Source organism: Falco cherrug, chromosome 10 (assembly GCF_023634085.1).
Source record: "Falco cherrug isolate bFalChe1 chromosome 10, bFalChe1.pri, whole genome shotgun sequence".
NCBI classification, from domain to species: Eukaryota; Metazoa; Chordata; class Aves; order Falconiformes; family Falconidae; genus Falco; species Falco cherrug.
Window position 1 is genome coordinate 36847061 of NC_073706.1, and position 26169 is coordinate 36873229.

The window sequence follows — 26169 nt, forward strand, 5'->3', positions numbered from 1 at the left end:
AAAAGAACAGCAAGCTCAGCAAGTAGCGTTAATTTAATCTAAAGTTTGTGCAAATACTTGGATATTAAAATAATCGCAGTTGCAGTCTTACAAATATTTTAAAATACATTAGGCTTGTGGATTTTTTTCATTCAGGCAAGGTCAACAAACGTGCCACATCAGTTCCTCACCCAAATGAATCGTTATTAGCCGTGCTGACATCAAGCACTTCTGCTGTGTGCAGATCATTCACGGTCAAGTCTGCCAAGTTTACAGCTGCTTTGCATTGCAGACTCGTGCCGCAGCACAGCCAGGGATCCAGACCCTTCTACGAAGGTTTAATTGAATTTTTAGCAGTAAAATAGGCTTCTTTTCCTCTTGTCTTTAATGTGGCTACAGTAAGGATAATGAGAACTTAAGAACTTTGTGATCACAGAAGCCTACCTATAGGACCCTGAATAAAATTCATTAGTTAAATTGCTAGTGCATTCCAAAGTGAAGGGCCAACAGCAATGTAGTAAATATGGGCGTTCAGTTAAACCTTTGCCGTCTCTGTCTTGACACTTACTGAAATCACTCTTACCTGAACATAGCAATCAGGAGATTCATAAGGAGAACATTTGTGACTAGTAGGAAGATGACCAACAGAAGTATGACAAGCCAGTTGGCATAGCTATTAGGACACGATGGAGAGTTCTCCTGCAGAATCTGAAGTGGATTAAACGTACAGTTCTTGGGATACATTCGTGATGCTGCAAGGGAAGATAGAGAAATAATAGTTTTGACAAATCCTACTGCCACGTGTATTTCTTAGAGGGAAGACAAAAGCTTTGCATTTTGGTGAGCAAAATCTGACATCTCTGACTTTCAACAAAAAAATGGCAAGAATTACAAATTGTTCCTGAGGTTTGAAGAAATGTATTTCATAGCTATTTCAATACAAATAAAAATTGAATTAATAACTCTAAACATGGGGGTTTTTTTTAAGAACGATGTCCTTTATGACATGGATGGATACATATATTTAGTACCTTTACTATTAAGATACAAATCAAGGACAATGGTTATACTGATTATTAAAAGGAGATTTAATCTTGGCTGCATATAAACAGCAGCGTAATTTTGTTCTGAATATTTTGCAGTCATTAAAAGCTTAAACCCAATATTGTGGCAGTACTTATGTGCTCTTGTTTACTACTAGCAGGACTGAAAATATGAGACTCTCCTAACCCTAGAAGGACAGTTCTTTGACTGCTTGAGCTACTAAGCTAATTCTTGTAGTTGAAAGATTGTTTATGTGAACTAATATCCAATGTCTTTAATTTTGTGAAAACGAAATCGTCACATACATGAAGAGACATTGCTTTAATGTGCAAGAGGTTTGCAACCCTGGGACAATACAGACCCCAGAACTTGGCTGCTCATTCAGTGGCAAGATGCTGTCCCAGCTGGCTTTTTAGTACCATTCAGCAGAGGGGGGTTGTAGGGAAAAGGCTGTATCCTTTTTAGACTAGTTTCGCATTCCCAAAGCCAAACCACCTTTGAGTATTTAGCAGTTGTGTTCCCCCACACACTTGTGTCTTCACAGTCCTTGTGCTGGTGCCTGTGTTAGTGGAGAACACTCAGCAGAGCCTGGGAATGGGGGTCCTCAGTCTAAATTTAAACTACTTCGGACATCTGAGCTTGCAGTCAAGGTTAGTTGAGAATGGTTCTACTGCATCAGACTAGAGGTCTAGCCCTGTATCCTGTCTCCAGCTATGAATTAATTGCACAAATTCAGAGTAGCATAATGGTAGTTACCTTTTTGTTCTCCATCTTTGCACTAATAATTCTTTTCTCCATTGCTATAGATAACCCCATGATCATATTCCTTAGAGCATGCAGTTATATCAAGGCTCACCACAGCTGGGACTGCTTTCACCGTATGCATCACCATATATTTATCTACACTGAATTTAATTTGATGATCTAGCACTTTTGAGGGTCCTCTGCAACTCTTGGGCATCAGCTTTAGTCTTCACTATCCAATAATGTTGTTTTGTCAGCAAATTTAGTCCCCCTCATTACCAATCTCCTTTCCCTATGTTTCATAAAGATGTTAAACGGAATAAGCCTCAGAGGGCCCCAGGACAAATGACTCCCTTCTGGAAGCTGGCTGTGTAATTAATCCTTTTTTTCTTTGTCTTTTAACCAGTTATTTACCCAGGTGAAGACACCTTTTGGAGTCTCAATGGAGAGAAACACCCATTTCTAGGGAATACTACAGCTGACCTATTTCCAAATGAGATTAATCCTATTCCAGAAATACTTGTTTCTCTCCAATTACTTTAATGGAAAAAAAAAAGTGACTGGTTGTGCTCTGCATGCTTACATTGTAGGCATTTAAAGTTAAGTGAGATGAATCACATGCCTGCTCTCATCTCATTCAGACTTTTCTAGCTTTTCTAAGACACAAGCTTTTTCTTACTAAGCAGAGTGAACATTAAGAATGCTTACTGGTTTGCTTTCATCTATGGGATTTTTTTTGGTTCCTGAAGTTTGAATCCTACTTCAATATTGCCACTGATATTTAGCACTGTTATTCTAGCTAAATGCTGTGGCCTTACTTCCGACTTCTTTGAGAGATGACCTGTGCTGTGTTTTACCTGCTTACCTAACAGAAATGTTGCCTTTGAACTCTTATGTCCAAGTTTTTCTGTGTCTTGTGATTATTTTTATGTTGTTTTGTTTGAAATATTGCATATATGCAATTACTGGGTTTACTTGATTTAAACAGCTTTACCTCCAGAGTCAATAAATGCTCTGGAGGAATATTTAATTCTAAAACATAAGTGTTTGCTTAGGGGCAGAGCTGTACTGCTTTAACACCGTCACATTAAACTACTGCCAAAATGTACAGACATGCTATTATTTCAGTTTACACAGCGTTATCTGGGTCGAGGTTAAACTGAACGGAAATGGATTGAAGTGAAAAAAGGTATGCCAGCCTTTAAAACTGCAAGGCCCTGTGTGAATATTTCAGACAGGTTGTCTAAATAGGTATAACCCTTATGCTCTACTGTAATTCCACAGTGCACGTTATCTCTCTGCAAGGACACTATTTACATCACAGTAGAAAGCTTTGGCCTGCAGGATAAAGATTTAATAATAATAATAATAATAATAAAAAAAGACACTATAAAAAGAAACAATACTGGGAAGGAATTCCGTGCTCTAGTCAGAAGCCTGCATTCAAAAATGGCCAGGTTAGGGGGGGCAGAAATTTCCTCACTGTCTATTTCATCCAGTGGAATCTGGCCAAATATCTGAAGGTAGGGACGATAAAGCACCCCTCTGAATATCCATTCTACGCGTCTGTCATCAGGATGAAGTAGAGCTTGAGTTGTCACACCGTAGGCAATGAGCCATACACTCAAGAAAAATAGAAAGAAGAAGACATCCTTCATCTAAAAAAGAGAGGGGGAGGGGAGAAAAGGAGGAGGCGTGACTGTAATAGCATAGTTAAGGAACGGTAGTCTTTCCATATGAAAACGGCTCAAATAATGCTGTTTCTTTACAAGCTCGTTTACATTAAAGGGGGTAGAATAGGATATAGTTCCATGCACAAATTCTTCTCTTGACCTTGCTGTCATCATCGTTTTTGGACTGTAAGCAGCATTTTTCTTTGATAGTTCATTTAAAGACACTTTTTAAATTAAAACCTTGTTTTTCAAACATCTAACATTTAAAAACAAAGCACATTTTATCTTTTAAGTGGATCTATTAAATGCAGGGGGTTTTGTGAGACCTCACAGTACCATCGACTGCTTTACTGCGAATTACAAGAGTTCTGCTGCAGCAGTGGTGCATCCCAGTACAGCCGGTGCTCACTGATGAATACCGAACCACCGATACGGCAGACACTGAAGGCTGCAAGGATCAGGTAGCTTCTGTCTTGGGTTTCCAAGCCAAGTAATGCATCTTAGGGATTGTTTTCAGGACTTCCTGCTTTTAAACATTGTGTTTCTCTACAGAAGCAAAGTAATTGAATCCTAAAACACTTACTTCAAAAAAACCCACACAACAAACTAATATGTATTTCAAGTGCAATAATTTTTCCCTGGTGGAAGAGGAACACTTCATCCTTTTCCCATCTAATCAGACAGAGTTCATTAAGGGACTGTAGATTCATTTCAATTAGATTATTGGATTGTGCAGTTACCCAAAAGCACAGGCATTTCAGACCTCCAGGATGTTAGAGTTCAATAAGAAACATGGTGTCTAAGCCAGGCAAGGCATAGTTGATGTGTCTCTGACTCTGACCAATCTGTTCTGTTTTCTGGATGACTTAAAATTTAGCAGTGCTGCAGGACTATAATGGTATCAGCATTAAGAGAGAGTGGTGGCAAAACTGGACATATTTTTTTCCAGTCTGCAGTCTCTGCGCACAGGCACTGTTCTGGCATTGAACTGCCATTTTAGCAGCTGCCGACTTGTTTCAGCAATTCTGTAGCAAGGTCAAAAAGGAGAAAGACGGTAACAGACAATCTTAGATTGCTTCTCTAACTAAGGGAAATGATCTTGCTTGAACCCACTTGATAAACCTTTCAAGAAGTTATCATTTACTGAAGCAGCTTTCACTTGATGTAAGATTCAACACGGAACTAGCAAAGCTAAGGCATTGTGTTGGCTTGGATGGGGGGAAGATGAAAGGTCCTATTTTATGGTTTTGTCTAGGCTGCTGTTTAGGTTCTTATCTGCGTCTTCTTAATCTGTGTGTCATATAACTTCAGATGTGAACATAGTAGACACATCACCATATTTGTTCAAGGCCCTGGTTTAGCTTTGTATGCAGCAAGGAAGGGTTAGGAGCTGTAGATCTGACTTGTTCTCTTACAATAACAGTCTGCTAATGCTGTAAGCTAGATAATGTTCAAGAACAAATATTTATTTGCCATTTACCCTTTTGCTACTCCAAGCAAATGTCATGTTACAGTTCCAGTTATTGCATTTGTAGACAAAACCAAATAGCTTGGTAGTAAAGTTTATTCAAGGTATAGGCTTGTTTAGACTGTAGGGCTTTTACTGAGCTCTGCTGTGAGTCACAAATCAAATATTTGTAAATTCTGTAATAGCACTTACAATTAGATGAACTCTTATTAATCAGTTATCATGAGCTAATTGGCCTAGAGGATTAACATGCCTAAATAAATAGCTACTTCAACATACCAACGCATACCCAACCACAGTAACTGTAGTCGTAATGTCTCGTTTCCTGCAGGAGAGTGGTAATGAATAAAAATCTTTTATCAACATCTTCCAACATATGCACACAAAACACTAATATGTTTTCATTGTAACTCGGAGCTACAGAGTATAAGTAAGAATAACTCCTGTGGGAAACTTGCAAGTATCCTTTTTTCACAGATTTTTTTCCCCCCACATTTCTTGCAAATAACAATCTATTTCCCCAAGTGGAGCAGAGTCATTCAGTAAATGCCCTGCCTTTCGTTAAATGGACAGTCGTCTGTCTGAGGTCTTTGCTCTGAATGCACACAGCTTATGAAGTAGAAGGAACAGCAGTAAGTCAAAGACACTTGACTCATCATTTGTCAGATCTGAGGATAAATTATTAGGTAAGGTACAAGGATTAGTAAATAGGGACCAACTTACTACACTATAGAGCTCTCTTGAAGGATTTATTGCAAACATTGCATCTAATACTCATGATAAATAAGGGAATATATGCAAAATGACAAGCCTTAAAAATAATAATAAAAAAAAAGATAGATTACAAACAGATTTCCTTTGTAAAGCGAAGATTGCCTCTTCTCCATTTTTTAGAAAGCACAAGTATTTATCTGAGAGAGACTGCACACTTACCATCCTTTCAACAATTATGATCTTTGGTCCAAGTTGTTTGTGAATTGCAAAAATATGTATAAGTCTAAGTGTAAACACCATAAAATCAATGGCAAGTATTGTACGGCCAGCTTGAAAAGTCGAGTTCAGCATCCTGCAGAACACATGAAACGAAATATCAGATCTCAGCGAGCACTGCCGAGAAGTATTTTCTCAATTTTTTTTTTTTTAATTTTTTTTTCGAAACTCAATTTCCAGGCACAGCCTAGCTAGGAAAAGGCAAGGGCTTCAGGGCTGTGGTTGCATAAGCCTATAAGAGGAATGTCTGTACATTGATGAGAAATAGCCAAAAGATGGAGGGACACTATATTCTCTGTCTTGGCTTCAAAGGGATTTATTAAAATAAAAAATAAAAATACATTCAGTAAGAATGATTGCCAAACCCAACCAACCAACCAAAAAAAGCAGAGCTTTTCTGTACATGTGTTTGAATATACCAGTATGTCTTTTTGTGGTCTCTGGAGCACTTCTATGATTCTGCAGAATTTTAGAAGCTTTTATTGCAGAAACATGTCTCAAAGGTTAGAAAAGTAAATGTCAGCCTGTCCTCACATGCATGAGACTCTCCTGTCAGTTGACACACATAGCCCTGGCTACTGATGCTGACCACATCACATGGAACAGATCCATACCTGCAAGTTACCCCAATCAGGAAGAGGAAGATGGTCACCATATCACATTTATTCCAGTTATCTTCCACATACAGTTTAAATTTATTCATTAAATTTGTGTCCTCATCTGTATAGAAACTCTGAAAAAGAGAAATAATCATTGGTATTGATCTGTTCCCAGTTTCACTAATTCACTGTGATTTTTAATGTATTACCTGTTTCCTTTTTCTCTTTCACCGCAAAGAGCAAAACCAAATTTCTAGTGTAATAGGAAAAAAAGCTTGAAAATATAAGCTCAGTTTACTGTTTTAAAACACAAAAGTTGGATGAAAAAGAAAAAAAAAAAAAAATCAAATCATTTTATTCTTGTAATATTAGCCTGAAGAATTTTGAGGCCTGATTTAAGATTTTGTCAGCATTTGGGCTGTTAAACAATACGACTTCCAGTCAAAGTTCAGTTTCTAGACACGGCTGTCTGACCAGCAGGGACAGATTTGGCATTTGTATGCTGGGATTGTCAGTGAGTGTGCATTTGATTATCTAGGCCAAGAGCTGCGTTTCTGAACTGGGTTTTAGCCTAGCACTCTTCAGGTTTTACAGGTTTACAATGAAATTTTATTTGATCCAAATATTTTCCGCGTCCTCCTCTTGTTATGGCCTTGCTGCATAATTTCACATAAATTGTAAGAAACTGGGATCCCCATCACTGTCCTTATTGCTTAAATAACAACTGTTTGTTCTTCCAGAGTAAATGTTTATAACTGCTTTTTTGTGTCTAAAGAGGACAGCTTTATGCACCCACTGTTGGCAACACACTGGCACCATTGTTCACACATTATTTCAGTTGTTGAGCTGAGAACATTCTAAAGCCAGTAACTGGGAGAGTAATAAGACAAGTTTTTTGGGTTTTGGTTTTGTGGTGTGGGGTTTTTGAGGGTTAGTTGTTTTGTTGTTGTTGGGTTTGTTTGTTTGTTTGTTTTTTTAAGAAAAGCAAACCAAAAAGAGAGCTGCTAATGTTTTGGGTTGAGATGCATTTTAGGAAAAACACAAACGATCTGAATTAATTTATTTGGTTTTTTAAACAGTCCCCAGCAGGGAAAAATCTCTTGAAAAGATGTTTCCAGGTGTAGAATATAACTTCCAACTTATGTTATTTGTGGTGGGAGGGCCTAGTTCTGGGGAGTGAAATCTCTGGGGAGGGATTTGCAAAACGAAGGGCACCTGAATCTTAGAGACCACTTGACGTGGCTACAGCTGGAGCAGGATGGAAAAACAGGTGGTGCTAGAGGTTTATGTGAAGAGCTTGCTCTGGGAGGCAGTGTTATGGAGAAGGTAAGTTCCGTATCACTCTTCTGTGCAAAACAGCATGTGATACTTGAAATCTTCAAGCTTGTACAGATTTACAAGGTTGTAAGTATATTCAAAATATTGCTTCAGGTTTTACTATGTTATTACTAAGATGTTGTAGGTTACTGACCTGTCGGATTTCTTCCAAGACCAGGGTAAAAACCCAGAAGTAAAGTATAATTTCTTTAGCAGACGGCCCCTTAGGTGGAGGTGGTTTAAAGTCCAGTAAAAGGACGTAAGTGAATAGAAACAGAAAAGCAAAGTACATTATAACATTCCCCATAAATACAGTTACAGGGGCACTCCAGAACTTTCTCCACCGAGTAAATGTGAATGTTGCCCATGCTGTGCTTTTGGAAGGGTTCTGCTTTTCCAGTTTACCATTTTCTCTGCAAAGCAAAAAGAATACAGGCTTGGTGATAATTTCCTAGAATTAGCTCACGGGAATAGGGTTGGTATTAGTCTATATAAAGCTTCTTGTAATATAGTAACATGTAGGTGCTGAGGGTGGCAAGGAGAAAGGCTGTAGAAGTCAGAGCAATCGTTACCGCAGCAGAAATACTTCAAGTGGAAAAGAAGGTTTTGAAAAAATAAAGTCACATCAGGCTTAAATGCATATTCTTGTTATTTCAGTTTTGTTGTGCTAATTTGATTGTGTTCCTGCATGTAGTACAAACACTGCAAATACACAAGGAGAGGGTGGTGGTAGGCTAATTGCTCTTCATCATCCTAAATAATTGAAAGAAAACCAAATGGCCAATGTAGTTTGTGAGTCAGTTTGTAAATACTTTGGCTCTGAAAATTTCTTGTGGCTTTTGCATGCAGGCATTCTTGTTGCCGTGACTTTAAACAATTCTTCTTCATGACCCAGTCTTAAAAGTGCTGGGTCATACGAAGCCTGTGTTTGTTGACTATCCTTGCTGAACTCTGAGAGAGCTACTGAAGGAATGGTTTAGTTCTGTACACAACTGTAAGCGCTGGCATCTTGCCCTTTATTATTAGATTAAATTGCAGAAAAAGTAATATAGAAGCCTTTTAGCAAAAAACATTGACCTCATAAATTATTTATTAAGGTTGTCTTTGACTATTGTGGAATTACACAAGTATTTTGATAACTGAAGGGAAATTTGACCGGTATATCTACACTTGTTCTTGCTGTGTTTTGGAACATGAAGTGCTATCTATTGCAAATGGAAATTATCCTGTGCAGAAGATGCAAGTTCCCCATATTAGATAGCAATCTGATCTTAGCGTGAGGGTTTGTTTCGACATAAATTGCTCTCCTGTGTAAGCTAGGGATGTTATTGGATCTTTAATTTTGTGACTCTGACTCTGAGAGGTGTGATCTCTAACAAAGGATGGGCACACTAGGGTATGTTTTCAGTTTCACCTCCCAAAAAATAAAAATGGCTCTTTGGGTTTTTTTTAACTTCCCCTGGCATTTTTGATAATTATTAAATACATTTGTTACAAGGAAAAGTTTCTCCTCACAGCCAGTGTCTTCTGTGTGCCTGACTCTGCTGCCTCCCAATTAATGACATTTTAAGATACATTCCCGTGGTAACAGGCTAATATCATAAATGGATAATTGCAGCTTTACTGTAAGATTCTGAAATAGATCTGGGAAGGAGACTCTTTGTTAAAATAGATTGCTAATAGCAATTGGAATGCACAATGTAATGACTGAACCACGCTTCACTCAGGATATGTTTACAAATAGCTCCCAAGAGGCAGATGTTTTTACACCTGCTTTATAGGTTAAGGAGGGTGAGAGAAGAACTATTTTCTCCAATATATTTTCTCCAATAAATGTCAGGGGTAAAACTGGAACCTAAAAACTCTGACTTGGTCCAACACTTCATTCTTTGGATGATGCTTCCTTGCTACTGTTTTTTGTGTATTTCTGAAGTTCTCTTTAGATCACCTAAAAGCGTATGCTTAATTCCACTGGCTATTTAGCCATTAAGAGGACTTTGTGCTAATCAAGTGTTCCTACGCTGCCTGAAGTCCTTGTGGCATTCCAGGTTTTGGTGATGAGTGGGTGGCAGAGGTATACAGTGGGATTCAGAAGTGCCAAATCACAGATCTATGAATGATCACAAGCAAGTGAAAAAATCTTTGTGCTCGGTTACTCATTTGTGTAATGCTCCCTCTAACTTTTACATTTTCTTGTTGCGCTTCGGGTTCCTCAGGGCCCATCTTTTACAATATAAATAAAGAGCACTAGTATGATGGGAAGCTGATTTTAATGTAAAATTCCCAGGTGCTGATGTTTGCAGGTATTCTGTTGCTGCCTTTATAGAAAGTATGTAGTGATGCACTCGAATAATACAGGGTTTTGCAGAGAACCTTCTTTCTCTCAGCTCAGTAACCTGATAGGGGCTTAGTTCCTAAATCCAATGTATATCAGCCATCATGGGCTGAAGGGAACCTCAGGAAATGCTTTCTGATTCTCCAGGTATTAAGCAGGTTCCTTGTTCTGTAGAAACTACCTGCTCAGAACAAGTTGTGTCTCCTTAAAACAATTATACATCCCTGTTTATTTTCTGTATTCCTTTTAGAGAGCAACAACAGCAGTAATCAAGAGGGCGTAGCACTTTCTGAGGAGTAACGACTTTCTTGGTCACTAATTAGCTGGTCACTAATTCACAAGAAGTGTACTGTTCTTTGTTGTGACAAAATTTATATGAACTAATGGTTTCAAACTTACGTTTCTCCTTCCTTGGAAAAAAAGAGAGTCCTTTCTGGATCTAAACTGTCTGGCTCTCTAAATGGCTCTGGCTCATCCTTTGGTTGCTTTTCCTCACTGTAAGGAAATATATTCATCAGTTGAAAGATGATGGTTAGCAATTGTTTACTACTAAATTGGCATTCATACAGAACTGCTAGCTTGTACTTATCTTGGACTTGCTCCACTGAGAAGTTATTAAATAATGTATAATCCTTCGCTCTGCAAATTCTGTTAGTTTGTAAGGTTCGAGCTGAAATCATCCACAAGATTCAGAGAAGCGATAATTGGCATGCTTCACAAAAATGGAACAGGATGCTCAGTTTCCTGAAATTACTTAGGATTTGAGCCGAAACAAACCCTAGAAGAAAATTGCCCAATACTCCATTTCTGGTTACTCTTAGTAGCAATTAAGAGAGAAAATGCCAGAAGCAGCAGGGAACATGGTGTCAACTTTTGCATTTCCAAGGCAAAGTGGCAAAATTTGTTCTAAACAGAACAAATTTGGAAAGGCTTACTTTGATTATGAATCATAAGCGTTTTGGTGAAGTTTTAATGAAAATCTCACATTAAATTACTTGGATTTGTGAATCTGGCAACTGCCATGACAAGCAGGTCAGCTTTAGTGATACTGGCAGAAGGAAAGTCTTAAGTCAGCAGCACCAAACAAGTATTCCTCTTGGGTTTTAAGTAGTTTAACAGTTAAGAAACATATATTTCATAATGCCAATTCTGATGATTTGTGTATGATTCTCACAATGTTAGGAGGTATTCTTAAAGTTTCAGTTCCTGGATTCTTATGAATGTCTCAGCATCTTGACTGCTGCCTTTTTTTTTTTTTCTTTCTTTTTTTTCCCCTTTAGCTTTGATTTTGTTTGTTCAGTTTTTTTAGAAAACCTAAGATTCTAGCCATCTTCACTGTGACAAACAGCTGAAAACCATGAAATCCAAAGCTGTGCCTGCAGAAAACTAACAAAGAGATCTCATAAGACATTGAATTTGCAAATATTTCGTTTTATGTCAGTCCTGTGTTTTTAAGCTTGACGTATGGTTATCAAGGCTGGTGGCTGATAATACTGCTTTGTGATGGCTGTTTTCCTTGGTAAGATGCCAGGCTTGCGGCTGATATTACTGCTTTCTGATGGCTGTTCTTCTAGATAAAATACTGAGGTCTGAATCGGGCATCTGCAAGACTAGAAACCTACAGGGATACATCTGGAGATTTTCTACACATTACTATGTAGATTCTGGAGCTGACAGAATTCCAACAGGTTTTTCTGTTGACTGTGCAAAATAGAAGTAATCTATGTGAAACAATGGCACTGATCTTTTAAGTATTAGAATAGATGCCAGCACAGGACACACAAACCACTAAGTTCCACAGAAAATGGATCTGGTTAACGGTGGTGTCATCCTCCTGGTGACACTCAGAGGCAGTATTGCTGGTTTTTATTGCTTATGTAATATTGCTTATGTATGCTTTTGAGTCTGGATGGTTTTTATATGGCTTATTTTTTCATCCCTTAACTATTTGGGTGCAAGAGATAAGTATGCTTGTACCTGAATGCTATTAAATCTGTGTAGATTAGGAAAGGACACCAGAATCCACAGACTAACTTCAGGATCTGTGTGTTTGTAGACATGTCTCCCCACCATATTTTTGTCAGGAAGGCCTGAAAGACAAGAAAACTAGAGAGATGGCTTCAACATCACAAACATACATGCAGGTGAAGTGCACTTATGTTCTGTGGCTCCTAAGACAGTGAATGCTCTGGAAACCTAAAGAGCAGACACACCTTCAGAGCAAACAGGTACTCTGCACGTCCTTCTGCAGATGTTGAGTATGTAAAGAGTTATGAAGAGGACAATGGAAAGAACAGCAAGTCGGGTGGAATTAAGCAACATCTGTAGTACTAAGAAAGTGCAAGTCAGGTACTGCAAGCTAAAAGCACCATCACTTAATTTAGCTTTGTGTGTGTGGAGAGAACTCGGGTTGTGAGGGCAAAGCTGAATAGTAATTTGATTTATCGGCAAGCTCTTCCTTGAATCTGAACAAGGAATTACCTCACATCTTGGAGCAGCTTCATTATGCCTCAGGCAGTTTTAAAGTGTTTTCCTGATGCTTCTCTGTGAGCAAGGAAGGAATAAAAAGCACAGGATGGAATAAGGGCTAAACGTTTTCCTCAGCACACTGCTCTGTGGGCCAGCTGGATGAAAGGGAGGAGAAAGGGGCAACTGTGTTGCTTTGTCAGGGATGTGGTACAATATCCTCTTCGTCTGGTGGTAGGGAGAGGGAAGAGTCCCCTTTCCAAAGAATGTCTCTTAGGGGAATCCATTTCATGGAGTTGTGCAGTTGCTTTGCTGTCTTCTTCTATGTCCGACATCATGCTTAAAGGCCCTGGCGGTAAAGGTGGTGAGGGAAGGGTCCGTAAAGCTTACCTGGACACCGTCGTGTGCAAAGAAAGACTTTGCGTCTGCTGCTGTAGCCAGCTGAAGGCAGGTGGTTTTGCTCCAGTACTGATTTTTCCTCACCAACAGAGCAAATGCTCTTTCCTTGCTGTTGTGGTAGCATTCACTGAACAGTTCTGCCAAATGAAGGAAACGCAGACAAACAGATCTTGTAATTTAAAAGAAAAAATTGAATGTAAGGCAAGAAAGTGATGTGTGCAGGGCACAGCATGGTGGCAGCAAAGCCTGAGTAACTGCCAGGTACTCCTTGCTGCACCAGAGACTGCTGCAAGGCTGAAGTAGTTGAAAAGAGCCTGAGGAGCCAAGAGGAGGTGGGATGGAGAGAGAAAGGATGCTGGACACAATAATAACTTGCTATGGCTTTATGCATGCGTGTACATATGTTGGAGCAGAGGGCAGATGAAACAGTTTTGCCTTGGTGAAAAGAAATCACTGTACCTTTAAAATTCCCACCATTTGCAGAAAAGGTATATAGTAAATCTCTCGGTACCTCCTTCCCACCTCTTCCTACCTGCATACTCGCTTCTTAGCCTGGGGCTTCTAGCACGTTTGGGTGTTGGTTGGTTGGTTGGCGGTTTGGGGTTTTTTTCCTGTTGTTTTTTGATCTAAGGAGAAGGTTTTCTTTCTCAGTTCTTCTATAGTGTAAGAAACTTCTTGGGCACATGTCAGTGTTTGTTACAGTCCCTCATCTGTAGCTGCCTCATGGGGAGCTTTAGGCAGGATCAAGCAAAACCGCATGAGTTGCCATGCTGCTCCTGCTCTGCTGAACGGACCGAACAAAAGGAGCAGCTCACGTTTGGCTCGTAGCCAGCAAACCCTTGATTTTTAAGACCTAGCTGTTTGACACAAAATAGCATTAGACTTGGTAGAGTGTTGTGGTATAGTTCTTTCCAGAGAAGCTCGTCCTGGAGCTCAGAAACCAGGATGAACAGTCCAAAGATCTGACTTCTCGTGTCTGTTTCGTTCTGCTGATTCACTTGATTATCTCGGTACCTTTCCTAGGCCAGCCTGTACCTTGTTATACTGTGAGGGCTGGGGACAGGATCAAGTTAACTTTCTTTTGCAGCTGATGTGGCATTTATCATTCTTAATGATATCATCTACTTAATATTGACAGTGTTATCCGAGCCAGAATTAAAATTGAGGATCTGATCTAATACTTACCAAAGCCAAGGAGCAGATTTCTGTGTATTGGATTAGGCCCTGTAATTCCATGACTAAATTACTTGAGCCCTGTGATTGTAAGAGAACCTGACTTTTATTTTTTTGTAAATAATAACGGCCCTGTGAGAAGAGGGGAAAATGTGATCTGTGTGTAAATAAGGTAGCAATGTCTGCATAAGCCTTCAGCTGCTTGATGTGCTGCTGGTTCTAAGTGGAGAGAAAAAGCCTCTGCATTTCCATGTTGGTGTACTTCGATGCCCTCTGTTCACAGCAGTGCTGTCTCCAGGTAGGGATTACATTGAAGTCTCATCAGCACAGAAGCTTCTGCGGAGCAGTCTGTTTTTAAACCAGGCAAAGGGGAGAGGGCTTAGCGTTCTGGCACTGCAGATACCTGAATTCTTACTGCTACAGGGAGGGGCAGCTTGTCCGCTGCGAAACCAGCCTGAGCCTCACTGCAGCTTTGCAGTGCAGTTAGCCCTCTTCTGAGTGAGGTAATCTTGAATTATTTTTAGCAGCAGAGACAAACCTTTAAACTTGTTGCTCTAGTGGCCCTTACAGATCAAGCTTGATATTGCAGGAAAACGGGCTGCTCCGAGCCTGGGAGTGTTTTGGTGGTTCTATCTTGCCCATCTCTGTAACACACCTTGTACTAAGATCAGACACTTAAAATACCACCATGCAGCAGGAGAGTAATTTCTTCCATGCATCCCAGGGGCCAGTCTTGGAACACTGATTTTTCCAAAAGGATTGGGTTTTAAGTCCTCCTTCTGTGGTATTTGAATGTTTGGGAATGCCTGTGCTGCAAGGCTGTTAAATTATTCATGACAGTTGACCTTTTACAACTGAATCAGTATTTTTTTCACTTGCTTGCCTTCCAATGGCAGTTAATTCTTAAATTTTTGATGCTGTTACCGTTACTTACCGACAGCAAGCTGCTCATACTTGGCCTCTTTCGTCATACGTGCTACTTCAGTCTCAGTCTCCAGACGGGCCATCTCTTTAAGGATCTTGCAGGCTGCCAGAGCTGAAGCTACACCCTCCTGACCCTGTAGAATTGAAAGGGGTGCTGCTGTTACCAGCCACTGGAAGGCATTTCTGAACTGGGGAGACTTAGCTAAGGAACATATCCAACAAAACATAAAACTTCATGCATGTCTCCCCTTTGAAGAATGTCCCCTCAAACACAGTCTTAAAAGTCCAAAATATCGATTGAAATGACAATTTTGGTGATATTGGAGAACTGAAAGCCACATATTGGTAGTTTTTGTGCCTTATAAGGCTTGGAGATTTCTGGATTTGATTGACCCTAGAGGGTCTGATTCGGGGTAGCAGTCAAAGACTGAAAGGATACGAATGTATCGTGGAAATAGAGCAAAACAGCGTCACAGTGCCCAGATACCTCAACATGGCTGTGCTGAGACCCTGCATAAGGATGTAGGGGAAAGGAGGGAGCCCAGCTGGCAGCGGCACAACAGTGGCACACAGCAGAGAAACGTGCCTTCTGGTAACAGGGCTCCGCAAACACAAGGCCCCGCAAGGTGCGGATGTGTCTGCATGCACACGCATTCAGTGGCTGAAGAGCTGTGCTGCAGTTTGTCCCTCCCCGTGACTCCCCCGTGGTGCCAGATGCGGCTGTCTGGAAGCTCGGGGATGGAGCCCAGTAGCTGTGTCTGGCTCTGCAGGGGAGGGAAGCTGTGGTGTTGCACTCCAGATGTATGAGACAGGGCTTCGGTTGTGGAGGCTTGTAAAACATGAGCCAATTATGCCAGTTGAAGCTCAGCCTTTGAGCATGTGATGCTGTTGTTCCCTATGCGTACAGCATGTAAGCTGAAGATGCTTGATTGCATAGTCTTCCCTCTTGACCATGCTAGAACACAAACAGTTGACCTATTGTAGAAGGAACAAAACCTGAGACTGAGAGTGGTGAGTCATCAGCAGCAAGGAAAGGGAGGGCCAATGCTGCAGCTGAAGTTAATCAGCAGTGTTTCAGGCTGTGCTGATTTACACCTGGTGCTGCTCTGCCCCCCCCTCTCCCCCAGGCCCTCTAGCCCCTGCTGGCACAAGCCCCGTGGAGATGAAAGGCCCTATAAATGCTGCATCTCATATTTTAGAAACAAACCTATCTGTCATCTGAGCAGCAAGGCTGAGCAATAACTGTCTTATATACTTGAAATATGCCAATATTTCACCTGAAGCAGCTACAGCTCAAAGCTTACCATAGCCCAGAAATAGTTTGCCATCTTGTGCCGGTTTTGAAGTACTGCCCATACAAACAAATCCCTCCAAGGATTTTCACTTTTCTGGTTCATATCCAAGGGCCCAGGTAATCGCTTTGTATTCATTTTATCCTGAAATACGGTTTGTAGAAATTAAAACCTGCTTTGCAGCTGCATTCCATGCAAATTACATGATCTAAGCTGCTCTTGGCCTTGCCAGCCACTTCATATTCTTCTGATTTTCCTTTTTCTTTTCTGTAGGACTGAGAGGTAATTAGTTCATTCTGTACTGAATCAAAGGACCCTTGTGTCCCCAGTAGAACTCAATATGTGTGAGAACGTTCTGGATGAAACCGTGACTCCATTAAGTCAATGGTAAAGCTCTGACTGACTTTATTAAGGCCAGGCTTTCACCGTTGGTGTGTAATATCATACAAGACAAACCTGTGATTAACTAATCTGAGCTTGCTTTCAGTTATATCGGATTGTGCACAACTACCAGGGGACATGGCTTCAGAGAAAAGGGAACAAAAGGCATTTTATTTCCACAGAAGTAAATCTTGCCAAGGCCCTGTACAGGACAAGAATAGAGTACATCAGTACCCTCTTATAAGTCTTTCCTTTGAGAAACCTCTCCCTCATGCAGGGATGCATTATTTTAAATAGAACACTGCTTATTCCTTTAGCATTTGATCTAAAAAAACCCCAACAAACAAAAATGACAAGCTCCCCAGAGGAAGTATGGCAACTTGAGTCAAGGTCTGAGTTGTAAGTATATTTGCAAACTGCCTTTATATCTATTGTGTTAATTAGAAGCAGTCCAAATGGATTTTTTTTTTAAATAAAACAAGTTTTTGTAAGGATATATTTTTTTGGTCACTGAAACTATGGGATTCTGCTAAAATTTATTGTAATGGTGTTTTTTGGGGCTGTTGAGATTCTTCCCTTCAGTTTGCAGCAAGTTATTTAATCAACTGAATTGCAAAAAGATACCCCAAAAGTCCCATCAGTTTTTGTAACTATTGGTTCCTAACTTAAAATAAGACACACAGTTTAGCAGCAGTGACACCTACTGTGACACAGAACCCCAGTACAGTGATGCTCTTTCTATCGCCAGTGATAATGGGCTTGAGCCACTGGTGGTAGCCATGGGAAGAAGCTTTTAAAGGAAAAAAGTTAGTAGGCAGTGTGATCTGCTGTCTGAACTGGGCCTTATTTACAGCACTTGGCTTTAGCTCACTTACTGCCAATTCCCACAAAAATAAGTGAGACTTTAGGGGCAAATTTTTATTTCTGTAAAATTTGTAAGTCTGGAGTCTGCTTAATGACTTCAAAGGTGTTGCCCCACATTGTCTGCCCTGACTCGATTCAAACTTAGCTTTTCATACTACTAATTAATTTAGCTAGGCTTTATCAAAGCAAAAGTGATTGAAGTTCTTGAGTGAGAATTTATTTTTTTTAATTTATTTTAGTTTAAACAGCTTTAAGATGAAACTATAATTTGGCAAATATCAAAAGGTTTGTTTAGTTTGTCTAAAACTCTGATCTTAATGAAATTTCTCTGTACCTCTCTTCTGAAATCCTGCGTCCAAACTTACTTCCAATGTTTTTGCAAGAATTTTGGAAATTCAGTTTCAGTGTTCAATACACCGTTGAAATGCAGACGTGATGATACTGTCTATTGCACAATCATGAGCAGTGAACTATAGACATTCCACAGCGGTACCTGCCACGTGTTATCCTTGTCATGTGTTGGCCAGGGTGCTTGTCAGGGCCACTTCACACAATTGTTCTTATTTCTTGCTGTGTTTTATGTCACTCAATAACAAAAGACTATAATGCTCTAGAAGGAAATATCATGTACTGCACATTATTGAATATCCAATCAACTCCTACACAGTAAAAATCTGGGAATAGTTTTACATATGAAGATTACCATTTTCTAACCTGGGATTGAAAATGGCCGTTGCCTGCTTGTCTGTCTCCTAGAAAATACTGTCTTTCAAGTACTTGTGCTTGAAGTTCTGTGCGGGAAATGCAGAATGCTATTTTTATGTCTAATTACTCCTTAGTAAGTGTAAATTATCTCTTTATATTCCTCATATCTTTCATTGAATCGCTTCTTACATATGTGAGATTAATAAGATGAACGAACTCTTCTCTGTGTACGGGGTGCTAGGATGAGGAACAGTCTGTGGAAGCTGCGCTAGAGGGGTGTGAGATACAGGGGCCTTTGCAGATCCTGAAACAGAGGCCATACCTTAGCACTAGTTCAAGGTACAGTAAAACCTTGCATAAAACCCAGCATGTGGGTAGTGAGAAAGAGGAATCACAGTCTCTTAGAAATTCCTTTCTTTTCCTTTTTCATTTTGGAATTAAAAAATCAAACAATTTTAGCTGTAATAATGAGCTGAAAAAAGAATGAGAAACTGAAGTGACTGTTACTCACATCTTCCCTAGCCCCATCCACAAAGGCTAGACCTAGTTAATATTTTTCAAGTGCTAAATTTTGGAGGGAAGCAGGAATATGAAGGAAAGTTGTAACTCACGGATTTCTTCTTGCCTCCATGTCTGAGGTCCTGATAGAAACCTTTGCAAGCATCATGAAGAAAATCCTTGAGAACTCTAGAGACCTCACTGAGAGTAAAGAGTGGGCAGATGTCCTTCTGCTCCTCATGCTGCTGACCAGTAAGCCCTGCCAAGGTCAGCTTGCTTTCTTCATGTTTCTTCAGTAGAAGTTCATAGAGGAGACATTTCTGAGAAATGGAACAGTAGAGTCTCTGCAGACGACTGTATGTCAGGAATTCGGATATGTTAGCCCCGTTGTCAATAAATAATTTTACAAATTCTGGTTTGTCATTGACCAGAGCATCCATCATCACTTCCTCCAGGTCACAGGACTAGAATGATGAAAAGGAGGGACGGGGGAGAAAGTAAGACCTTTTTTTGGGTAATCATGCATGGATGAAGAGGGAGGTATGGTTTAAGATGAGGACATACACATTTTGTCTTCTACCAGGTCAACAGTGGGTAAAATAAGGAAAGAGGGGCAGAAGTCTCTTCATTTCTTTGTGACAAATTGTCAGTGTAAGCATTAATGTTAAAACATCAACACAAATAGCATGCTGTAGGAGTTGTGGTGATGTTAGTTACCCACCACCCTGGGTATTTAGACAGCAATTGGAAACAGTGACATTCTTCCTACCATCTTCTAACAGTTATATCTGCATGCTTCTCCTTTGTAAGCTCCAGTTTGTTTGCTTTGAAGGTCTGTACAGGAGAGGGGGAAAGATTCTGGCCTCTGAAGAGCTCAAGTTAGAGATTGTGAGCACTGATTATCCCTCTGTCTTTAGCCAGTATTATACAGGGAACCAGAAGGACAAAACACCCTAGGGAGGCATATTATTACTGCCTAACCTCTTAGTGGAGAATGCAGGTGGTGTTAAAAATTGAAGCATTTCATTAGGGTGTACATGTTGGGTCATACGCTGATTGTCCTCTAAGGCAATAAAACCTGGTACCTTCCATTCCACGTCACCGTTGAATATTTCACTTTTGGCGATGTCCACTCTATTCCAGGCTACTGCCAGCTTCAATTCATCCAGATATTCCTGAGCCTCCTGACTGTGACTTTTACAGGCTGGCCAAAATAGGAAATGCAAATAAACTCAGTACTTTACATTGTTTTGTTTAATTTAGTGTAGTATTGGTAATTTGATTAGCAATACAAGCTCTCCTTCAGCTGTCACAGAACTGTGGATTGCTTAACCAGGAACCATTCACAGGACTTCCCCCCCCCCCCCCCCCCCCAGCTTAAGAAATACTAATATTAAAAAAATATTAATTTTTGTCTCCTGAGTTGTCTATTAAAACATTCAGTTTGAGGGTTCTGAGGGACTCTGGCCTGCAGAAAGGGGGGACAGGACCGGCTATTGTGGTTTTGTCTTGTTTCAATTAGCACGTTAGGAATAGAATGTCTTTTTTCTTTTCCCCCATGCTAAATTTAGGCTGACACAAACAATTAACAGAAACTGAAATGAGTGGCAGAGCAAGTAACGTCATCTTTCAGAAGATACAGTGAAGACTTATTTTAGGAGAAATGAATTGTTCTGGAACTAAGACAGTTCAGATCTATTTGTGGGGTTTTTTTGGGTTTAGTGTGTGTGGGTTTTTGAATGGCTTCTAATTGGAATAACTGCTCCAGTATATTTTGGTTCTTCTATAACCTCTGCAACTAAGAGAAGCGAGTAGTGAAATAAAGGAGCGACTGAAATAGTACTACGCAATAACATGAGATTAAAAAGCAAACGCTATTTTAAAGCAAAGTTACAAGAGCTATGGTAGCTGCAACAGTTAATTTGTCAATAAGTAAACAGAACTCTGCATCAGAAATGAAATCTGATGCAACAGCCAACTGAACTTGCTCGGGACAGGAATGAAAGACATTTATGGCATGGTAGAAATCAAGTAAGACCAAGTATTACACTGTGGTGTTCTTACCTTTTACTAAAGCTTTTAAAATGACTGTGCCTAGTTCTTCTGAACCATCTTGCTCAAAGTTGTGCAGAGTTAAAAGATGCTGGTGTGAAATAATGTTCTGAATCTATTGGGAGTTGAAACAAAAATGATTTTACGCATTGTCCTACTGCTATATATTAATGCTTAAGAGCCCAGTGGAGATCATCCATACAGTATTTCCCAAAAACTTACATTCTAATTGTAAAGCGGAGGCCTGGCAAGTTATTAGTTTCTTAACTAATATTATTATATATAATAATACATATTATGCTGATATATATTATTTGTTATTTCTATTAATATTATATATTATATAGATTGTATTATTTCTGACAAATGTTATTAGTTTCCCATATATAAATAAGTCCTAAGGCAAGGAGGGAGTTAACTGCCTTTTCCAAAATCACCTAGCAGGATAGGAGGAACAGAACTTGGATATCCTTAGAACAGAGCAGTGCTTTAATTAAAAGATCCTTCCTTAACTCACATTCTTATTATTTTACTCCTAGTTGTGCGGTGGCCAGCATACCACTAGTTTTGTTTTATCTCTTCCTGCTTTGACATTTCAGTTTTTCTCTGAGCTGTTTATTTAAAAGCATAGTCTCTAAATCTTCTTTGAGTAAAAGTCGTGAAATACTGATATATACAGTACTCTTTCCTTCTGCTTCTCTATTTATTGAGTTTTCTTTCTTGCAGTGCAGCTGCACTGAAACTTTGTGAGCATCTGGCAATATTGTTTCTAGATGCCCTTCCATGTCCTTGTGTTAGTGATCCAGCAAAGTTCTCCCTAATGGAATAAATATGTGGAATTCTTAAAGCTAAGGATTATGGCAGGTACTGCAAAGAATTAAGGAGTGGATCAGGTCAAGTGGACTTGGTTTATCTCAGAGGCACACAGTGCGGTTCAATCTTCACATAAAGACAATCTCAAAGTGTGGTGTGTTTTGTTTTTTGTTTTTTTTTTTTTTTTTGTTAAACACTTACGCGTGGTGGCTTAAGTCCAGCAAGTGTGCCTCAAGACAAAAAGTGAGGAAAATCTGTGAATCTGTTTTGTCTTTCTTTAAGATGACACATAACTGACAATAGATAGGATAATTTCTAAACACCCTTCATTCTTTTTAACTTATTCATGCTTATCCACAATTAGGTTTCCATTTAACAGCTGTAAACTATGAATTAGGTCTCTTCTGTCACAGCTGCACAAGCTCCACAGCTGTGGAATGTAAATAATGCTTCATGTCCTCCAGAAGGACTGTGGGGTTCCTGGGTGCTGGCTGTCACTTGAGGAAATAATTGAGGAAGGACAGAGCCCTAAGTATTCAGCTGATACGCTAGGACAAAGTAGTTCATATGATCGACTGAGCATTTGATTTTAATGTTAGAGAGGTATTCTACAACGTGAGTGTCAGAGCACTGGATTACCCAAAACTTTTGACAAGAAGCTGCCCAAACCTGTACTGAATGGACTACCAGACCTAGAAATGGTAGGAGAGACTTTGTGAACATTGATGCATGTAATTGTCAAACATGAGCTCACTGTTGCTGTCCATTGGAGAATGTCCTTCCACAAGAACCTTTCTGTAGGGAATTTCTCCTTAAATTGCTTTTCAACAGCTTCTGGCGTGGTAAGCTGCGGGTCACTCATGAATGTGGCTAAGATGTCAGCTGTACCTCCAGACCCTGCTAAGATAAGCCAGGGAGCGGAATTTTCCAAACCGCTGCAAATTCTCTGCAGTTTAAAAAGTAAATTTTTAGAATTCATATATGGGAAGAAAACATTATTCAAAAGGAAGATTTCTTGCAATCTAGGAATAAACATGTACCTAAACCAGATTCACTATGGAGTCAATCCAGAGTTCTGTAATCTGTTAGGGGTTTTTCTGATGCTCTAGCAGGCTGTCCGTGCATAGGCCCCTGACTATACTTCTTTTTATGACACATCTGCTGAGTAACTAAGCAACCTGATCTGGACAAACAAAGCATAAAACTTCTTTGTCCCTGACACCCACCCCCAGTTTGTTTTTCAGTAGAGTCAAGTCCAAGAGGAGCACTATGCAGATATTCTCAGCAGACTCTTCTGGCTGCTAAACCTGGCAATACATTCTGAAAATCAGGAATTTGCCTGTGGGAAAACGATATTGGGTCACAGGAAAAAAAAACACTGAAGCATAGCAACTACAAGAGTTAAGGGCTAGTAATACTATTACTTGTGCAGTTAGCATGAGTCAGGCAGGTTGCTGAGAGAGGAAAGCAGAGTCCATGGCATCATAATTGCAACAATGACTATTTGCTGCCAATCTGTTTCTTAATTTGGAGTTATGCAATAAGCTAATGAGATTCTAAGAATCTTAACTGTTGATTCCCTTGTTGCATAGGGTTGGGGTTTTTCTAGTTTTTTGGTTTTGTTGTTTGTTTTTTTTTTTTTATCAGCTGTTGTAGCCCTTGATGTGTGTTACCAGATTTGTATTTAAGAAACTGGTATTCTAAAAAAGTGCCATCAGCTATCCATTCCCTGCTCATGTAAACTTAGGGCAGCTCCAGCAAGGTTTGGTCTCCGAGTCACTTTGTTCTCTAAAACTTGGAAAAGAGGATTTATACGTTGTGATATGTTATTTTTCAACGCCCAAGACATAGAAAACAGTGGCATACTTGGTTTCTGAAAGGAAAGCTCAAGAGGTGACAAAATCCTAGTTTAAACAGCAAGATTTCTAATACCAGTGTGTGTTTTAGTTCCACTGGTAGAGATGTAAGATACAGGGACTGGAAACTGAAACTAGAAAACGTCACCAGAAACGAGTTGCCATTCGGAAAGAGGCTACTAGCTTGTGTAGCAAAGCCTCATCACTTGGAAACTTTAAATTATGGTAAAATGTCTCTCTAAAGGTACAATAGACTATTCCTTTCCACCTGAGAGTGTTAAAAAAAAAAAAAAAATGCCAGGTGGACATACCGACTGCTACAAAGTGGCAAATAAAACATCAGTAAAAGTGAAATAGAAATTGAAGAGTATCTCCTAGTTAACAGGTCCTTTAGGTTGTGAAACTACTCGGAAACAAATCATAACTGATCCTTTGCCTTAGAAGGTGTGTTAGCAGGTAACTCTCCAGTGTTCTATCCTACAGTGTATTTTTGCTCAGTGGAACTAAGATCTAGTTCTTAATGGTATATTTAACAAATCTGGTCTTGTATTTCCTGTGAGCTCTGTGAAAGACAGAGCTTGCTGTTGCTCTGTTGCTGGACAGCACTGAATGATTAATTTTTTTTATTATTTTTTTTAACAGAATCTCGAGTGATAGCATGGTATTCTTATATTGCTAGATCTAGAGCTGGCTTCTGATTTTTGGATTCCTTCTTTCCACTGTATGAGCTGGCAGCGGAAGCTTTAATGATTAGCTGGTGCCTATTCAAGAGGAAATATTTCTCCCAAACAAATACTGGCAAGTTTAATACTAACACAATCCAGTTCTTAATGGTGTATAGATAGGAATTTTGACTACATGAAGGGCCAATACATGTGCTTGTCATCCTGTGAAATTTTCCATTAATTACTTGGCACCAGTTAATTTATTTTCCTAAAGTTGCAAACAGCTTCTTACCTCAAGTGTGCCTGGTCCTCCATTTATCAGTAAGCAAAGCACAGGGATCTCTATGCTACCCATTCCTGTGAAAGAGATGGCTCAATCGTTAAAAAGTTAACAGCTTTCATAAAACTACTGTGTTTTTGCCAGCCCCTTGAAAATACTCCTTCTGCTACATGCTGGTTTGGTACCTATCAGAGCCCACAGAAGGCAGGTGACTGCAGAAGGAAGTGGCAAAGGAAGAAAATCACACTGTGACCTAGCAGATGGGGTCCTAGTCTAAGATTCAGGGTGAAGGTGCCTTTGCCTCAGAGATTGTGTGTGATCCCTGGCAAGCAGTCCATCAGTCTGTTCTCACCCCAGTACACCTCCGCTGTGAAATATGAATATTGGCACTTCTGGATGCCATAGTACTCTTACTTCTTAAGTTATTTACTGCAAGGTGATGAGATAGTGAAGTAATGGATCTGCATTAGGGTGCAAGACAAGATTGTTAGTTTTTCAGAAACGGCCACCACTCTTTATATTTATATACAGTTAGAAGTGAAAAGCTGTCATTTTGTCCCAGGTGTTATGCACATGCCTAGCACGTGCAGGAAGGTATAGGGGAATGCAGGAGAAAAGCCCGAATAAAGGAGGATTTAAGAATAGGAAGAGGCTAATGATGTAGACCAACCAGGGTGAGATGAGTCAGATATGAGTTGATAGGAAACATATGCTCTTTATTACTCTGCTTAAAATTTCATTCAGCACAGTCTAAATGTGGTGATTATTAATAACCTAATCTTACACATTTTAAAAGAAATGCTACTGAAATATTTAACATATCGGGGAAAGAAACAGTGTAGGTATCCCAGTCCTTAGCCATCCTCCCACAGGGGCCCATCTATTTCTAGATGAATTATACTGTAACTGCTGAACTCCGTAATCCAAAGGTGACTATAGATTGGCCTAAAAGAGCTCAGTAAAAACAGTAGTATAATGAGATGAATGCCTCTTTCAGGAAGATAAAATGCATTTGGTTCAAACAATTTTTTTATATTTCCCTTTGTAGGTGTCCCAGAGCAGTGTACAAATCACCACTTACTCCTTGTTGGATCTGTTATGGGACGATTAGAGAGGTATATTAAAGCTGTAGCCAGGACACAACTAGCAACTAATTTCACTTGTTTTAGTGAATGGCATAGCATTGCCATGCCTCTATAAGGTGATCCTCTGGTTTGAAAAGTGACCTCTGTGACTACAGGTTCCTCAAGATATGTTTATGGCTTCATGTATTCTTAATTTACCATAGATTTAGATAAAATTTAGCTGGAGGAGGGGTAGTGTGTGTGTAACTATGCCGGGAAGACAGGAAGTCCTTAGTTGCGAAGAATGTTCAGCATATCAAAAATTTCCTCTGGATGACTTCCAAGTATTTTTTAAAAATGGGGAAATTCTGCATGACCTTATTAAAATGTTTTGTTTCAATAAAGTCGCATAGCTTTGCTCAGTTTGAATATGAGCTTAAATGAATGACATTGGTTTTGTTTATAGAAGATATCACTGAATTCAGTATGGTCCAATGAAATATTTGTCAAATGAATCAGGATTATTTTTACAGAAAACTGTTCCACTGAGACTTTTTCAATCAGATTTGGTTTGCAAGCAGAAAGAGG

The 26169-nt window shown here is 39.6% G+C and overlaps 1 protein-coding gene and 1 long non-coding RNA gene across 2 annotated transcripts in view; one reads left to right on the forward strand and one right to left on the reverse strand.

The window, feature by feature from the left end:
* The window catches only part of TRPM5 (transient receptor potential cation channel subfamily M member 5), a 40084-nt gene that overhangs the window by 6217 nt on the left and 7698 nt on the right, over positions 1-26169 (reverse strand). Inside the window, exons 6-20 of the mRNA XM_055722880.1 lie at positions 24530-24594; positions 22471-22662; positions 20916-21018; positions 19937-20055; positions 18965-19315; positions 16416-16547; positions 15122-15245; positions 13006-13151; positions 12127-12239; positions 10549-10644; positions 7969-8227; positions 6513-6631; positions 5842-5974; positions 3251-3425; positions 563-731 (exon numbers count right to left, since the gene is read on the reverse strand). Coding sequence (XP_055578855.1) covers positions 563-731; positions 3251-3425; positions 5842-5974; positions 6513-6631; positions 7969-8227; positions 10549-10644; positions 12127-12239; positions 13006-13151; positions 15122-15245; positions 16416-16547; positions 18965-19315; positions 19937-20055; positions 20916-21018; positions 22471-22662; positions 24530-24594 — 2296 coding nt within the window. The remainder of the gene's footprint in view (positions 1-562; positions 732-3250; positions 3426-5841; positions 5975-6512; positions 6632-7968; positions 8228-10548; positions 10645-12126; positions 12240-13005; positions 13152-15121; positions 15246-16415; positions 16548-18964; positions 19316-19936; positions 20056-20915; positions 21019-22470; positions 22663-24529; positions 24595-26169) is intronic.
* Positions 7645-26169, forward strand: part of LOC114015820 (uncharacterized) — a 42723-nt gene continuing 24198 nt past the window's right edge. Inside the window, exon 1 of the long non-coding RNA XR_008734281.1 lies at positions 7645-7823. This is a non-coding gene — a long non-coding RNA (uncharacterized LOC114015820). The remainder of the gene's footprint in view (positions 7824-26169) is intronic.